At 47.5% G+C, this 18,187-nt stretch overlaps 1 protein-coding gene across 2 annotated transcripts; it reads right to left on the bottom strand.

The window, feature by feature from the left end:
• Positions 1 to 187: 187 nt before the first annotated feature.
• On the bottom strand, positions 188 to 18,050 carry ppfia3 (PTPRF interacting protein alpha 3). Of its 2 annotated transcripts, XM_083677678.1 has the most exons (31): positions 17,272 to 18,050; positions 13,851 to 13,952; positions 13,463 to 13,627; positions 12,938 to 13,012; positions 12,777 to 12,836; positions 12,495 to 12,623; positions 11,960 to 12,052; positions 11,221 to 11,273; positions 10,991 to 11,084; positions 10,591 to 10,725; positions 9,593 to 9,676; positions 9,190 to 9,321; positions 8,860 to 8,922; positions 8,644 to 8,723; positions 8,223 to 8,382; positions 7,815 to 8,011; positions 7,321 to 7,561; positions 7,025 to 7,152; positions 6,785 to 6,936; positions 6,525 to 6,615; positions 5,937 to 6,018; positions 5,581 to 5,781; positions 4,956 to 5,021; positions 4,398 to 4,424; positions 4,037 to 4,212; positions 3,565 to 3,662; positions 3,104 to 3,279; positions 2,823 to 2,891; positions 1,883 to 2,045; positions 1,017 to 1,080; positions 188 to 757 (listed from the first exon to the last, which is right to left on the bottom strand). In XM_083677678.1, the coding sequence occupies exons 1-30, from the start codon at positions 17,599 to 17,601 to the stop codon at positions 1,028 to 1,030; spliced, it is 3,675 nt and encodes a 1,224-aa protein (XP_083533804.1). In that variant the 5' UTR covers positions 17,602 to 18,050; the 3' UTR covers positions 188 to 757; positions 1,017 to 1,027. The 2 variants fall into 2 exon arrangements, with proteins under 2 accessions (XP_083533804.1, XP_083533803.1); XM_083677677.1 differs by lacking the exons at positions 188 to 757; positions 1,017 to 1,080; positions 1,883 to 2,045; ... (1 more) ...; positions 3,104 to 3,279; positions 3,565 to 3,662 and having other exon boundaries at positions 4,072 to 4,212; positions 4,398 to 4,690.
• Positions 18,051 to 18,187: the final 137 nt, after the last annotated feature.

The raw sequence follows: 18,187 nt of genomic DNA, 5'->3' as shown, positions 1-18,187 counted from the left end.
CCAGGCTTTGTATAAGAGCCGCATGATGTAACCGGGCCTCACCAATATGCCTTCCCAGTACACTTTAACATACTTTTATGGATTCTAACTAACTACCGAATGACGTCATGGCCATTTAACACAATGCCTGTGTGCCCCCCCCCCATCCCCATCCCCACCTTCTCTACTGTGGCCCCCCATCCCCATCCCCTCTGCTGTGGCTTGGCCTTTGATCTCCACAATAGGTTCCCTTCAAAAGAGATTAGAGAGCCTAGAGCCTCTCAGCTTTCAAGGTGCCAATAGACATACCATGAAGAAAAGCAATGGCTGTCCCACTGATGTGGCTAGAGCTCAACTGGTGCCATGAACAGGGACATGTTTAACTACACCACTCTGACCAATTGGGGACACTTAGGGGAGCCCCAGACAGCACCATAGAAGCAGGAGAGAGAGCCACAATGGCTGACACTGGACACCAGTCTCCTCGTCAGCGCACAACCCCACAGCACAGTCACACATTGAGAAAGAGGACAAAGAGAAAGAGAGAGAAAGCAGTCCACCCTATCCTACCATTCCACGTACGTATATTGTGTCAATATTTCATACATTCTTCATGTCATTTTCCCTTTGTTTGTTATTCTTCTCCATCCTTCCTCTCTACTTCTGTTATTGCAGAATGGTCAGACCAATAGATTTATATTAAAGAAATGGTTATATTCATTGCTTCTTTCCCCGTGAATGAATGAGATGGTACTCCGGTCCTGATCGAGTCAGCGGCCTGAGGAGAAACAGGATTACTCCCATGTCACTGCCTTTGTGACCTGAATTTAACTCAGCCCAAACCCCCCTCCCCCCAACCTCACCACACCACACCACATCACTAAAGACCTCCAAAGAAAAACTATTATAAAACCAAAGCTCGCCGCAGGGCACAACAACAAATACGACAAACAACTTTAACCATAAATGTGCACAGCACATGTGTAAGCTATCGCAACTGCCTATCGCAAATGACTTGGTGGTTAGGTTTTTCTCACCTCAGTGTCTCTCAACAAGAGTATGTCCTTACTGAGGCAGACTCCCCCCGGGGTCCAGAGTTCACTGTGTGTAAGAAGAGGAGAGAGAAGTCATTATCATAACTACTGCTTCTAAGTAATGTTGACCTTCTGCATGCACCAACATTATCAAGTAGCATGATGGGGATGATGCTGTGGTGTTGCTCTGTACTTTGAGCCTCTGGGCCTTGTTATAGTATAGTCAGGTCCTGGTAGGCCACGATCCTTTCACATGTGACTATATACAGCTTTATACCATACTAGGTATATATCTATATATATCTACTATATATATTAGTACAGTACAGACAAAAGTTGAGTACCATCATTAGTCTTGTATTTCTTCTCTTACATAACAATGTTATGCTTGCTGCCTCAAGACAAATCTTGTTGTTGTACATTCACCAGTCATAAATTAGATGGTGAGTGGTTCGTGTGAATTCACATCTGTATGCTCAACACATGCAAACAGTGAACCGAGTCAGAGACACCTGACCAGTGCACACCCAGCTATGAGTCAAAACCCATAATGCATACTTGCCCTGAGCATGGGTAAAACACACCAGTTTGAGTGACATTGTAAATATGATTCATGCAGTGGGAGGCTGGTGGAGGTAGAAATCGGAGGACGGGCTTGAACACGTGTTTGATACCATTCCTCATTACATTCCCATCCTCTGATTTCTACCTCCACCAGCCTCCCCTGGATTAGTATCAAGGGGTTACAAATGGCCAAATTTGAGGAATGTTGACTGCTGACATTAGAGTTAGCCTTAAAGGGTCTAAGAAGTGGAACAAATGAGAATTTGAGAGCGTGGCCAAAGGGAGGGGTCAGAGGTCATACTCACCATCACTCTGAACCTTTCTTAGGGTCACAGAGGGCGTAGAGATGGCTGAGGCACGGAAGTTAGCAGGCAGGGTCTCAGAGGAGTCGGAGGTCACTCCCCTCAGGTCCTTCTCCCTAAACATCTTCCTCCAGGAGGGTGAGCGACTGAATGTTTTAGTTCCATCCTGAGAGAGACAGAGAGAGAGAGAAATAGAGAGAGACAGACAGAGAGAGAGAGAGACAGAGAGAGAGAGAGAGAGAGATGCAAAATTGTTAGCGACCTAAAAAACTAGTTAGAGGGAAATTTACCATTATGAGGGAGACATTTCTGAGCTACACATTTGAAAGTATGTTGTAGAGCTCGACTGATGCTGGATTTTTGGACTCGATACAGAGTTCCTTTTTGCACAGTTACCAAATGAGAATTTCACATTGTTCAGTGCACTGCATATTAATATCATTGATTTGCTGTTCAATCTAACTTCATCAACTGAATTTTTTTTTTTTATCCTCTTTTTTATAAAACATACAAAAATGCACTGTGAAAAGCATTCTTAAAACATTCCTTCACCCCCTCCACTTTGTGGTTTCCCACCACTGTAATTTCAAGTCATGCTTTATTATGACGAACTTCATCAAAGTGGTAAATTCCACTCTCTTCACAAGAGTAAACAAACCTGCGTTGTGCAGTCTATGCTGTTACAGTTGATTGGAACTATGCACCCAAGCTGCTTGTGACAAAAGTTAGCTAGAATCCATATACTATATTGCTCTGGAAAAAAACCAATGACACATCTTTTCTATTATTATGGAATGTGAGGCTGACGCACATCTTTGGTGCTGTTTCAGTGCATTATCGAAGGAATATGTGCCGATACAGATATTTCTGTAAGGCTAATTAATATCTGCCGATAATATCGGTGCTCCGATATATCTGTCCGGCTCTAGTATATAGTACTCACCTCATCTGGTCTTCTCTCGGTTCCCATAGAGATGAGGGAGTTGTACTCTTTCTCTAGGAGTTGCCTGGCCTACGGGGGTGGGGGGGGGGCACATATAATACTCAGACACATACACATATACTGTACTGTATATAGACACTTATAATTCCCTAATCAGTGGTCGCTTATTAAATTGTTTATTCTACTTTTCATTCCAACCTTCAGGTGTCCACAGGTTAACCCACCTTTCAAATCCAATCAAATCAAATGGGTACTCATGAGGTGAGGTTGGTGGTGGGTACCTGTGTGTTCTGATTGGGTATCTGCAGCAGCAGAGCCAGGTCGCAGTAGTCGAAGGTGTCGTCCAGCGCCAGGAGGGCTCCGTGGACCCCGCTCTCGGTGAGGTTGTCAGCATACTCCTTCAGCCCGATGGTCTGCACCCAGCACATCACACGCTCGTTGGACCACACCATCACATCTGTCCAGACCGGGTGGGGGGGGGGGGGGGCGGGGGCCAGGGCAGGCATGGGGAACAAGAAAACCACCTTTCATAACACCTGCCAATCTCAAGATCCATCTGATTAAGGTGACTGCTATTCAGGGTGTGTCATTTTTTAGTTGTTTATGTCATGGGAAGTTCAGGTGAACCGCCTTGATGAATGGATGGATTAAGGGATGGACTGATGAATGATTGGCTGAATGGAGGTATAAATAGGCGGATGAGAACTACTTAAGTGAAGAATGGCAGAGAGGAGGAACCCACCTTTGTTCTGGTGCTGGCTGTCATCTCTCCTCCTCTCCAGCTCTTTGCGGTCATAGTTTAACCGCTTCAGGCACATGATGCCATAATGCAAACTAACCCTGGGAGAGGTCAACAGGTCAAAAGGTCAGGAGGAGTTCAGGAGGTTAATTAAGGGCATCTGACACTCTCACTTGTACTCAGAGAGTATTAAACCACTCCGGCATCTTTAACTATGAGAGCTAAAAAAGGGCCTGCAGACACACACCTGCAGAGTGAGAGTGTCACCACAGAATGAAATATCTCCTCATGTCCTTAACCACCTTCATATTTCCCAACCACACAAGAGTCAACAGAAGAACAAAGAAAGAATGACAGACAGAAAAAGAGAGGCGGAGACAGAGAGAGCGTGAGAAAGACCATAAGCATAAGACGCCAAGGGAAAGGGATCGAGAGTCAAAGAAGAACAGATTGACTGAAAGAGAGTGAGCTGTACCTATGGAAGCTGTCCACCATTTTGAGCTGTCCTCTCAGTTCCTTCTTGGTGAGGTGGTCCAGCATGCGCGCGTCCACCAGGGACTCCATGAAGTAGCTGCGGTACTGGGGCAGGCCCAGACTGGGTAACCAATCATTGCCCACCCACTCGTGATTCATATCACCATAGGCCAGTATCTAGAGACAAGAGGAAGTACACATATACATATGCTTCATTACTAGGACCTTGAGGTACAGTATACAATATTTCTCTGTAGTTTTATATACTGATCACTTCAATTCAATATTCAATATGCTATATTATCATTCATATATGTTCATGGTATTCTGATCACATTTCTTAAATTCTTGCCATTCCTTACCTGATCCCAGCTAATCTCTTTCAGCTCCTTGGATGCAGAGAAAAGAGAGAGAGAGAGAGAAAGAAGGAAAGAGCGACATGGGTGGAAAGAGGCAGAAAAGGGGGAAAGCAGGATAGGAGGAGCAGGAAAGACACAAGGACGGAGGAGAAGCAGAGGGAGAAGGAGTAGAGAAGACAAACAGGAAGGCGAAGACAAAGGGAGGAACAGTGTGTTAGTGAACGGGTAATTAGTCGGAAGCAGTTTACACTGAAACAGAGATCAGAGGGAGAGAAGAAGGTGCTCAACACTAAGGCCTAGTCCAACAAACAGAGAGAGAGAGAGAGAGAGAGAGAGAGAGAGAGAGAGAGAGAGAGAGAGAGAGAGAGAGAGAGAGAGAAAGAGAGAGAGAAAGAGAAAGAGATTCATCAACATATTTCAAACAAACTAGGCCTTCTACATGCAACATGCTTTACAACACTTACTGTATATCAGGGACAGTACAACTTAAATGTAAACATACAAGGACATGACTGTCAGGTACAGTAGCAGCAGTCACCAGGCAGATACAAGCACACTAACCGGTGGCTTGGTGGCTGCGTTCAAGGTTTCCATCTCTGCATGGGTCATCCACACATTACTGGTTGACTGTGGGCACAAGAGACATAGGCATGAATTTAATCAAAAACACAAAGAGAGAGAGAGAGAGAGAGAGTGTGTGTGTGTATGTGTGTGTGTGTGTGTTGGGGGGGGTCTGTAAGTGTTTGACTTCACAGCGCCAGCCCAGCCCAACAAGGCATCCCAAAGCTCTGGAAGCTGTGGTTTGTTGAAATGCCTTAATTCACTGTGGCTGAGGGCTTATGCGCTAGGGAATGCTGGGGCCATATCGAATAATTACCCAAGTGTGTGTGTGGGTGTGTGTGTGTGTGTGTGTGTGTGTGTGTGTGTGTGTCTGGGTGTGAGTGTGTGTGAGAGAGAGAGAGTGATGTTTGTGTGTTTACCATAGGTATGTGCCCAAGTGTGTTATTGTAGGATGTTGGCAGAGCATGCTCATGTTCAGCATGAGTGCATGTAAAGTATGTATTCTGTGAAGGCACTAGTGTGTGAAGGTACAAGTGTGTGGAGGTGTGTGGGGGTACTAGTGTGCGGGGGTACTAGTTAGTGAAGGTGCTGGTGTTTGAAGATACTAGTGTGTGGGGGTACTAACAGAGCGAGTGCTGGCTGGGGCGGAGGGGCTGGTGAGGGACACCATCTCCTGGATGGCCAGGCGGAGCTTGAGGCGATGCAGCGGGTTACTGATGCCAATCTCCCTCTGGATCTCTGTGTCCGACAGGTTGGCCATGATGGCCCCACTCTTCACGTTGGAACGGCAGGCTGCCACATACCACGCCGGCATCCCTACCCACAGCTATAGAAGGGGGGAAGAGGAGGGAGAAAGTGAGGGATATAGAGAGTAGAAGGACTAAAGAGTGAGGTCATGTCAGTTTGAGAATAGATTTATCTGTAATGTTTTATATCTGATATAATAATATCTCTTTTAGAGGCATGGTGAGCATACAATACCTCTAACCAGGAGACCACTGTGGGGCCGTCCCACGAGGCAAAGGGAAGGCCCTGACGACATGCCTCCTCCAGTAACTCATGCCTGGATGAGAGAGAGAGAGATAGTGAGAGAGAGAGATTGAGAGAGACAGAGACAGAGACAGAGACAGAGACAGAGACACAGACACAGACACAGACACAGACACAGACACAGACACAGACAGAGACAGAGACAGAGACAGAGACAGACAGAGACAGAGACAGAGACAGACACAGACAGAGACACAGACAGAGACAGAGACAGACAGACACAGACAGACACAGACACAGACAAAGACAGAGACAGAGACAGCGAGAGAGTCACAAAAAGGGAGAGAGAGTATGTTTTTTCATGATTTGTGCCATGTTGGAGGAGGTCTCTCTTAAAAAGGAGATGTTATCTCAAGTCTCGTTAGCCTAGATAAATAAAGGTTCAATTAATGTAAATAAAAGTAAGAGGTCACCTGTGAAAAAGAGGAAGGTATGCAGGAGAGGAACCCAAGAGTAGAGAGTGAAATAAAAACACCAAATACATTGGAAAGAGAGATGATAACATTCCCAGAAACTCACTTCTTCTTGCTGCGGCGGTCCTTGTCCACAGGTCCCGCCATCTTGAGTCCCATGGGATCCCCAGAGGCCAGGTCCTCAGAGGGGGTTGAGGCTGGGAGATATACAAAGTGTCAGGGGTCACCAGAACCCCAAACATGAACATCTATAGCAGACACGCTTTCATTAAATGCATTTACATCAAACCAATAGGTTATATCTGGGGTTTTTTTTGCACATAATCCTTATTCTCTCTCTTTTTCGTTCTTTTTCCCTCTGCTCACCCAAAGAGGGAGATTCCCGGCCAGACTGGCCCATCCTTCCCTTTTCCTTCTTTCCAAACAGGCGACCGATGGAAGACTTGATGCTTTTCTTTTTACTGGATTTATGGAGAGAGTCTTGACTGCTGTTGGAGCTGCTGCCGTCTGCTGAGAGACTGAAGGGAGGGGGAATATGAGAAACAGGAAAGGAACGCACAATACAAGCACCACAGGGTTGTTCTCTATGATGATTGGCTGTCATACCTGCGGAATTCCCTGGGGTCGTCCATCATCGCCCCTGGATGTGTGAGGGTCATCCTGTCCAATCGCAGTGCGCGAGGTGTGGGCGGAGGGGTGGAGTCGAGAAGAGCGAGGGACCTATCATCCTCTTTCTGGAGAGGAAAGTTGGAAAAAGTTAGGGGTCTCGGATGCATAGACTCACATCCTGTACACAGGCTTGGACACACATAAAGACTAATACACGCCCGCACGCACACACGCACACACACACAAACACACACACACACACACACACACACACACACACACACCGGTTGTACCTGTCTATCTGTCTCACGGGCAGGGGAGTGGGGTAGGCGGGGGGTGGAGTGTCCAGAGCTGGGGGGAGAGGGGGAGGCCAAAGTGGAAGAGGTGATGGATTGAGTCATGAAACCCCGTCCTGTACTGTCCCTCCCCAGGGAGGATGGGGGGATGGGAGGACAATCGAGGGCCACACTGCTGACCCGACTCTCTATCTCCTCCGCCCGCAACTCTGTGCTCTCCTTCTCCTCCTGGATCAGTCTGAGAGAGGGGGAAAAAGAGAGGGGGGGGGGAGACAGGGGGGGGAGACAGGTAAAACAGAGGAGAAATATCCAATTAATTAATGTACTGTACATAAGAATAATAAAACAAACAAAGTTTTCTTTCATCACAAACACACCTATCTACCAAACTTCTGCCCCTCCTCTCTACCCTCTCTCCACCCCTCCACGGTCCTTCTCCCTGGTCCCCTTCTCTCCACCCCCTAAATGTGTCCCTCTTCCTGGTCTCTTACCTGATCTCCTTGTTGATGGCCTCTAGCTGTTCCTGCAGCATGATGGCCAGTGTCTGTACATCCGTCTGCCCGCTGGGGGACAGCAGCTCGGAACCAAACAGTGTCTCTCTGTCCTCGTCATCGTCAGAGCAACCGCCCACATCCACGTCCCTCTCAAACCCGGTCCCCAGCAGCACCCCGGTGTCCCAGTCTCCGTACTGCACACACAGGGAGCGGGAGGCAGATTTAGATTCTCATCCAATGAACAGCACATTGTTATATACTGTATGTATCAGCGGAGGCTGGTGGAGGTGGAAATCGGAGGAAGAGCTCATTGTAATGCATGGCCCGTCCTCCGATTTCTTGCTCCACCAGCCTCCCCTGGTATATATGTATGGTCACAGGTGACTGTGTGTGAGGCGCTCTCACCTTGCTGGTGTCCTCCCTGGCCGTGCTCCATCGTCCACGGTGTGTCCGCCGGACCACGCTCCCGGTGTTGCCATAGTGATCCAGGTGGGTGGTGGAGCCTGCAGGGAGGGACCCGCCTCCGTGGGAGTAGCGTAGTTCTAGAGCACTACCTGGGAGAGACCTGCGGGAGGGAGAGGGGGAGAGAGAAGGAGAGAAATTAAGACAGAAAAAGAAAGAGAGAGAGAGGGGGATGCAAGAGAGCGAGGGAGAGGGGAGGGAAGTTTAACTTGAAGCCAAACTGCCACTTATACTACTCAACAGTGATTATAATATCACCAGCACTGATGTATGAGGTAAATGGTGTGAGGTAAAAGCATTGGGGAGGTATTTGTAAACAACGTCTCTGCGGTACATGACATGGGTCTTAAGGGAGGAAGCTTACCTGGAATAGGAGGACCCAGGTCTTAGTCTCAGCTGGTCCAACTCCAGCTGAATCCTCTCCAACTCTGCAATGAGCTGATCCTGAATGCGGTAGATAAAGTGGGTAAACAAACAATGGCTAAAACGGCTAAATGCCTTGAGGTTTAGTTATCTTGTTTGCTAAAAGATCGTCTCATCACAAAGACAGAAACCTCAAACTACCCTGAGGTTTAGCTACCTTGTTTGCTAAAAGGTCATCCTGAATCTTCTTCATGTTAGACAGTTCCTCAGAAAGGGCGTTCTGAAGGGGTCAGAATAAATAACTTTATATAACAACAACAACAACAACAACAACAACAACAACAACAACACATAATAATAATAATAACAATAATGATAATAATAATATGTGTACTTAACAGGAACAGAATATTAGAACTGTCATAATTGGGAATTGGATTTGTATTCAAAACTGGATAAAAATTCTGGTTAAAGAGAAGGTAGGTAACACTGGACACTATTTGGAGTGTAAACTAATTTGGGTGTGGAAGCGGTGTGAGTGAGACACCTTCTCCTCCAGGGCCGCCATCCTCTCCTTCAGATGGAGCTGAAGCCTCTCGTTGGACTCAGACAGGAGCTTGTCCACCGTGTCAGAGAGACGCTTGTTGTGTTCGTCATTCATCCTCTCCCTCTGCCTTGCCTTGGCGAGGTAGAGAGAGAAACCGAGAGAGACAGGGAGGGTAGAAGGAAGGAAGGGAGGGTGGGCGGAGAGTAAATAACACGCATTCTGCTTGACTGAATATGTGAGAGAGCAAGATTTGGATCTGAATGTGTTGACAAAAAGAGGGTTTAGAAAATGAATACGCTATTATAAAGAATAAAGAGTGATAAAGGAACGGTATGAGAGAGGGGGAGGGAGACCAACAGAACAAGAGAGAGAGAGAGAGAGAAAGAGAGCTGGCGTGACTCACTCTCTGTAACTCCTGATTTTTTTCCTCCAGTTGTGCCTCCATCTGTCGCAGTCGCTCTTCAAAGTTACCATGGCGCTCCTCTGCCTGAGTGAGACAGGAAAGGGGGGGTGGGGGGGCGGGTGTGGGGGGGGTTTACAACATGCATGATGTCGCAACGTTAATTGAATACACAGAATTGAGACGGGCTGAGCAGCCTTGGGCTGGCTCAGTCTTTTGATCAGAGTGATTGCCTGTCTGTACAGATCACAATCTGAATGTTCACTCTGCCATGTTCATTCTGATGTCTTTTCAGATCACCAATCATCAATCTCCTTGTTACACATTTGAACCCCTCGTGCCTCAACATGTCGCATGAGAGTGGATGTGTGTGTGAAGTGGAGGTTGGTGGACGTAGAAATCGGAGGACGGGCTCATTGTAATGCGTGGAATGGAATGAGGAATGGTACTGTTTAACAAACACACATGTGTTTGATACCATTCCTCATTCCATTCCTCGCATTACAATGAGCCCGTCCTCCGATTTCTACCTTCACCAGCCTCCCCCGATGTGTGTGTCAAGCTGCTGACAGTTAGTGGGTGCAACCTATTTGGCTATGCTTTCTGCCTGTTTACTGTACCTGAATGAAAGCCAACAATTACAGTATGTCAGTCCAGCATATCATCATTAGGTAATTAATGCAATACATCATTTATGATACAGCTCATAACATGTTGAGTACCCGGGGCTAAATTGATTATAACCTGCAATTAGATGGCTGCAGCGTTGTTTCTTTTTCTGAAGAATTTCAGATTATTAGATAAGTACATAATAGTACATAATAATCAGCACAGGAAACAGGGAGACAGACGAAAGTGGGAGGACATGGCAGACTGCCCGACTCGAGTATTGGACCCAGGACCTTGGGGTAATGGCATATGTGCTTAATGTCTGGTGCATTACCGCTAAGCCACGAGGTCCACATTCTCAGCACACAGGCCTGTGTGGTGCTTTACTGTACCTTGTTGAGTGCTGCCACTCTCTGGGCAAGCTGAGCCTCTATCTCAGGCAGCGTCTCGGCCCTCTGGAGGGTCTGCTGCAGCTTTTGCTTGGCATCGTCCAGGCGCTCCTGCAACTGCCTGTTCTTCTCCTCGCTCTGCAGTACAGCAGGATGAGGAAGGAGAGGAGAGAGAAGAGGAGAGGGGAGGAGAGGGTGGAGGAGAGGAGAAGAGAGGGTAGGAGAGGAGAGGAGAGAAGGAGAAGGAGAATGAAGGAAGACGAGCACAACTTATAACCTACATAGTAAAAAAAGGATGATCAACCCTGTCCCAGATCTCAAAAAGCAGAGCCCTTCTCAGTTCCAAACCACCTAATCCTCACTACAGGAACCAAACCAGGCAGGATGAAACTAGCTGTCCCACCTGTCTGAAGAGGGAGTCTTTGCTGGCCAGCTCGTTCTCCAGCTTGTCTTTTATGTCGTGGAGAGATGTCGCCTCCCTCTGGGCACTGAGGTACCTGCACACAACAGCATACAAAAGACACATGTTGAAGGCAATCGCACAAAGAAAACCCTTGTAAAACAACAAACATGATTGCTCAAGGGAAGGGATGTTACTTTGTGTTTCAAGAGGGGATGATGAGGAGTATTTACCTGCGTTCTAATGTAGTAATTCTCTCCTCCATGTCCTCTCTCTGACACAGAGCCTGAGAGAGAGAGAGAGAGAGAGAGAGAGAGAGAGAGAGAGAGAGAGAGAGAGATGAGACAGAGAGAGATGAGACATAAAGAGGGCCAGGAGAGAGATGAGAGAGAGCGCAAGACAGGGATGAGACAGACAAAGTGAAAGAGGGAGAGGGTGAGACGTTAAACTTGGCGATGATCAAAGGGAATTTTCAGTGTGTCTGAACTGCTATTAGCCCAAGAATGATAATGATAAGTTAAAAGAAACTGTTGACAGCTTTTTTCGGTGAGGAGCCACCTCTCTGCCAGATGCTGTTGCACAAGTGCTGCAGGGGGTGGGGGAGGAGGGGGCAGGAAGGAGAAGAAGTAAAAGAGTAGGAAGGAGGGATGTGGTGTTGTTGCTAGTTGTGGAATCTCCAACCCCTACTGCCTCTCAGGCCCTCCAATCAGCCGTCACTTAATGGACTGAGTGACAGCGATGGCTCCATTCCAAACGCCTGCTGCTTCACTGATGACACTGCCTCCATGGCTACAGGGCAAACTGAGTCTCTCGCACGTACACTAGCACTTATTGCTGCCATGTAGCCAAATGGCTCTGTTCCTACAAGAAACTGTTGCATGTTTATATTACAAAAGTATGCATAGATCATCTGTGCCATAATGACCGACAGACACATTGTTTATTTTCCACCAATAAGGAGGTGTGGCTCACCTCTTTCACATCCCTCTGCAGTTTCAGATTGGCCTCCTCTGACTTGGTTACCTCCCTCCTGGCTGCAGTCAACTGCTCCTCTATCTCCCCCACCTGGATGGGGAGACGTCATCAGGGGCACATACATTACTCCTTATTTGTCTTTGTCAAATCAATCCTATTCCTATTCCGTTGGCGTAGAATCAAAATGTGTCTCTATAGTGTGTGCATGCGTATAACCTCGTTATATACAAATACAGCGCATACAAGCCTGGAATAACAATGACTCAAATCTGGCCCTCGTGTCAGTGAATTGACGGAGTAAAGTATTTGATTCCAGCGACTCATATAACTGTGAGGCATGGCTCCGAATCAAAACGTGTGGTGTGCAAGCACTGGGGGGAGGGGGGGTGGAGGGTGTGGGGTGGGGGGGGGTGCTGTGGGAGATGATTTTTGTGAGGTACCGCCGATGGCTACGCACGCAGGTTTGTTTTCCGATCTTTGTATTGGGTCCCTCTCCCACCGTCTCTCATCACTATTTCTACCTCACGCTCACCTGTCGGCACATGAGGGCCAGTCTCTCTTTCAGCTGGGCCAGTTCTGATCTTTGCCGTTCTATCTCTCCTTCTCTCTGCCTGTCGATCTCTCCATCATCCATTATGGAGGAAGGTCCGTTGGGCAGCCTCTGTGGAAAGGAGGGCAAATGAAATTGGAAATGAATAAATATGATGAGACTCAATCGCAAAATCCTCTATGCAAACATACTGTGGTCTACATGAACACATATCCAGAGGACAGCCATACACTGACGCATCAGGATATAAAGTATTCCCCTCACCTCCTTCCCATTCTCCAAGCCATGCTGTCGTCTTTTGATTTGGTCCCTTAAAGAATGTACCTAAAAGGAGATGGGGGGGGGGGGGGATAAATATTAGGACACTGTGTTTTATGGAAAGAGGAAGAGGAGGAAAGTGGAGGAAAGAGGAGAGGATAACTCACCTCTTGTGAGGAAGATTCCAGTTCTCCCTCTAATGCAGACACTCGCTCGAGAGCCACCCGTAACCTCTCTCTCACCTATGGGGTATAGCGGGGTAACAGGGAAGGGGAAGAAAGGGGAGAGAGGAAGAAATGGAGAAAAGGGTGTGAAGGGAGGGGAGAGAGTGGTGAATGTTTAGTAGTTTAATGGGTATTCATGTGAAGAGTGGTGATACCAGTCCCCGTCACACTTTTTGTCCACACACGCTTTGTCCACACACGCAGGCAGGCAGGCAGGCAGGCAGGCACACAGGCAGGCAGGCACGCAGGCAGGCAGGCAGGCAGGCACACAGGCAGGCAGGCACGCAGGCACGCAGGCAGGCAGGCAGGCAGGCACGCAGACACGCAGGCAGGCAGGCACGCATGCATGCATGCACGCACGCACGCGCACACGCGCACACACACACACACACACACACACACACACACACACACACACACACACACACACACACACATCCACACACACACACACATCCACACACACACCTTCTCGTCCAGGGCTTTGTGGTGTTCAAAGAGGGACTTGAGAGCCTTGAGGACCTCCACCTCACTGGAGACCCCAGCCGGAGACTGGGCCTGCCTCTTCACTACTGTCATCCTCAGGCTGCGCTCATGACGAGACACAAGGCACTCCAAATGTTCCAGCAACAGCTGTAGAGAGACACAGAGCAGAATTTACAGAGAGGAAAACACAACAGGCAAGACCACGCATCTTACACACTTGAACTGACCGAAATATAGACATGCTGTCTGCCAAGTAAAGTAACCTACATGTAGAAATAAGCATCCACACATCAACAGACACAAAGACAAACACTCAAATACACACTTGCACATGTGTGTAGACTATACAGACAAATATACAGATACTAACCCGAGTGTTGTTTCTCTCTGCCTTAAGTTCTGCTATCTCCTCCTCTCTCTCCAACAGCTGCTCCCGGCACACATTCAGCTCTTTGGTCAACACTGCAAACTCCTGCAGAGTCACAAGGTGGCGCCGTTACTCACAAAATAATCCATGAGCCATGGATCCGAAACAGCACAATCAACAAACATCAAACAACTTCACAACACACAATTACAAAGACAACACTTCAGCCAGAAACAGGTAAACAAACATCAACACAAAAAAAGCTCAGTCACAATAACAACCAAAAAGCTGGTATTTCACACACACACACACACACACACACACACACACACACACACACACACACACACACACACACACACACACACACATACACACACGCACGCATGCACACACACACACACACACACACACACAGCTGAGTTGGTGTGGGGTTACAGTATATGCAACAATACAAGGTTGAGTAACTGTACTGAATATGTAGAACTGTGAGGACTGCTACAGTACATTGTATTATAATGAGAATGATTTTATTACCTTACGTAAGGTACTTATATGAAAAGAGCCACTTATAAAAACATGACTTTATTATATTTTCATGAGTTTGTTTCATTTTCATTCGGCAGCCACTTTATGTCTACGTTCCTGATGTGTTTGTATTATACCACTCCACTGAACACCTCACGGGCATTCTCTCAACGTGCCGTGCATGTTTGTGTGGGCTGACATATGACCACACATATACAGTATATGCCACTGTACAATGCTCTGTCCACCATCTTGGCTCAGATGGCTCTGCTCATGCGTGATCAAGCTGTGACACACATTCCATCACCACACACTAATGACAATAATGTGACTGGGTCCTGAAGCATGTGAAGAGTGAGTCACGCGTGTTTCCACATGTGCATCCTCGGTGCAACTCTCCTCTACATGCGGCGCGGCCTGTTGTTGCTTTGAAGCTTGAGAGCTTTGACTGATTACGCCACCGGTGCTGTGCTAGTGAACAGACATCAAGTTGCGGCAAACTCCGAGTACAGACAAGTCTCCAAACCTGGGTCCTCTGTATTGCCAACACACGTGACCCGTCTCCTAAATACCCGATGGAAACCAGCTTCTACACCGAAAAAAGCTTGCAATCCGATGGTGCGGATGGGGGTATTTGAACCGGAGGAGTGAGTTTAACTCAACTCGGTTAGATTGGCATTCTCGACTACACAGTAGTAGCCAGTAAAAACATAACAAACATGATGAAGATTTAGATAGAGGTGACCATTTAACATTACATCTAGAACCTAAAAATCGGATGCCATTGTGACCATGACAAAGTAACCCTGTAGTAATGAAATAGAGGGGAGATGCAGTTGACTACATACAGTGTGGTGAAACAGCTTCCAAAGAGGTCAAATCTATTCTTCTACACAAGTGAGACACGAGCCAATCATTTCTACCATTACCACAGAAGATGCTTGAACAACTTTACCACCTCAGTCATCAACAACTACTCCTCCGCAATCATATCACTCTCTAAGCATGATAGTAACATGCGGTCACATCAACATGGAGCTTCGAGAGAGAGAGGAGGGCAACAGCAAGGCAGGAAAAGAGAAAATGAAAGGACGGGAAGAGAGATGGAGGGAGCTGATAGGGAGGATTGGCGAAGGATAAGGAGAAAGAAGGAGAAATGAAAGAGAGCGTAATGTCGCCTACAGTGTACTGTATATGGTAGGAACTCATTATTCTATAAGCTTTAGGGCACCAATGTCACCAAATCATGCTTCTCTCACACCTTTCAGATCTCTCGCTCTCTCTCTTCTCTCTCTCTCTCTCTCTCTCTCTCTCTCTCTCATTGTCATGAGGCAGAGCATGATAATACACTACCTCAAGGTGTCTCGACTTTTCCGAGCCTCCATCTCTCTCTCACCCTCTCATCCTCTCACTCCACCTACTCCTATCTCGCCCTCACAATCCTTTTTTTTCCTCTCCTCCTTCATCCATCTCTATCTCTCCATATGTGCCACAACACCTAAGAATAGACTCTAGGAGCAACCTCATCAGTATGCAGCAAATATGCAAATGTGCTCAATTCGTTAGTCTCTGTGTGTGTTTCATAGCACCAGTTTTCTCTCTGTATCATGGTCTCATTCCTGAACCCCATCCCTCACTCCCTCTTTTCTCTGGATCTCTCTCTCTCTCTCGGCAGCGCCGACACTCACAGCACATGCACTCAATGAACTCAATAGTGTGTTGAATGTATCACGGCACTCTGTATGCCCGTATGTCCCAGTGTGTGTGTGTGTGTGTGTGTGTGTGCGTGCGTGTGTGTGTGTGTGTGTGTGTGTGTGTGTGTGCGTGCGTGCGTGTGTCGCAGACATGTGCACCTTATTGATCCCCCCCCTCTCAGCAAGGTAATATGGCCCTTTATTGTCCAGTCATTCTCTGTGAGGATATTTTTTTTGTTATTCCTATGAATGGTTCAGCCACAACAACCTAGAAAAATGGGTCCTAAGAGAAGAAACCACCTCATGTCTAGGCACACAGGGAGACTGCCTGTCTGGAATTAAAGATGGAGGCCAGGCATGTTCAGTAGAATCAGGATGTGGGCTAAATATGACCCCCTCTGTAATACAGAGGCCTACTCAATCGAATTAAACTGCCAATATGCAACACTCTGTCATCCTCTCTAAGTCATGATTCAGCCAACAGTCCTGCTCAGTATGCACCAGACCAGGTCAGAGAGGGAGAGCAGGAAGTGGAACAACCGTATGCCATTGCCAAGCAGCACAGCCCAGTATAGAATATAATAGTATAGACGAGCTCAAAGACAAATAGAACAGCTCAGTATAGAATACAATAGTATAGACCAGCTCAAAGCCAGATAGTACAGCTCAGTATAGAATACAATAGTGTAGACCAGCTCCAAGCTAACCAGAACAGCTCAGTATAGAATACAATAGTATAGACCAGTTCAAAGCCAAACAGAACAGCTCAGTATAGAATAGAATAGTATAGACCAGCTCCAAGCAAAATAGAACAGCTCAGTATAGAATACAATAGTGTAGACCAGCTCAAAGCCAAACAGAACAGCTCAGTATAGAATACACTAGTGTAGACCAGCTCCAAGCCAAACAGAACAGCTCAGTGGAGACTGTCAACTCAGTATGGATATGAGAGGCTACACAAAATCATCAGTGCATGAACTTTCATTTCAGGAGGCACAGCGTTTTTTGAGGAGAATCGAGAGATGTTTGGAAGGATTTTATTTTTTTGTTCAGCTCTGACACATATTTACACAGATGCACACACACATTCACACACGCACACGTACACGCACACAAACACGCACGCACGCATGCACACACGCACACACGCAAGCAAGCAAACACACGCACACACTTCCCCTCCCCCTCTGTGTGTAGCCTACCTGTGGCAGGGCGATGGAGAGCTGCCTGGAGAGTGAGTCCTTCTCATGGCCCAGGTCCCTGAGGCGTAGCTGGGCCGTCCCCAGGCTATCCTGGGTCTCCCTGAGGTTATCCAGCAGCCTCTCTCTCTCCGTCAGCATGTTCACCATCAGGGACTCCAGGTTCCCTGAGCTGCCCCCCTCATCACCCCCTCTGGGCTCTCTGCCTCCATACCCACCCCCCATGCCTCCCATCCCACCCCCCATCCCCCCACCGCCCCCGGCTGGCGAGGATGAGCCCCCACTCCCACTGCGGCCATCCTCAGAGATGGTGGGCATCACCTCACACATCATCTTGAGACCGGAGAGAGTGTGTGAGTCTGTGTGAAGGAACTAGAATGTGTGGGATGTTAGTAAGTGGGCGTCGGCTGAGAGAGAACTTGTGCCGGGGCCCGAGGAATGTTTTGAAGTGTGTACACTTTCTGGAAGTCGGTGGGCAATCGATTACTTTCTGTTTCTGTTTTTCTCTTTGCTTTATCTCTCGGTTTTTGTCTCTTGCTCTTTCCCCCTCTTTCTTAGTGTCTTTGAGGTCGGCAGACAGACACCGTTTGTTGGCACTCCTGATAACTGTTCTATCAATCAGGCATAGTCATCAGTAGCAAGCCTTCGTTCGTCTGGTTGACGGCTTCTCAGTCTGTACCTTGCTATGACTTAATTTCCAGACTTCCTGTCTTTACCTGATTGGTGCCTTGGTAAGTACGGTTCCCACAGGAATGGCCTTGGTCTGTCTGGGGAACACTTGATTGGCTCTGAGCATGTGCTAATAAAAACAGATTTTCTCTCTCTCTCAGTGGCTCCCTTTATAGGCTCAGTGGGAGGGGCTGGGTGGCAGGGACAGTGCTGCTGGGAGATCGAAAGGTGCCTTTGGGGTGCTGGGTGT

This window comes from Argentina silus (genome assembly GCF_951799395.1).
Source record: "Argentina silus genome assembly, chromosome: 9".
NCBI classification, from domain to species: domain Eukaryota; kingdom Metazoa; phylum Chordata; class Actinopteri; order Argentiniformes; family Argentinidae; genus Argentina; species Argentina silus.
The sequence above is the reverse complement of the archived record's forward strand: the minus strand, read 5'-3'. Positions and strand labels throughout refer to the sequence as shown.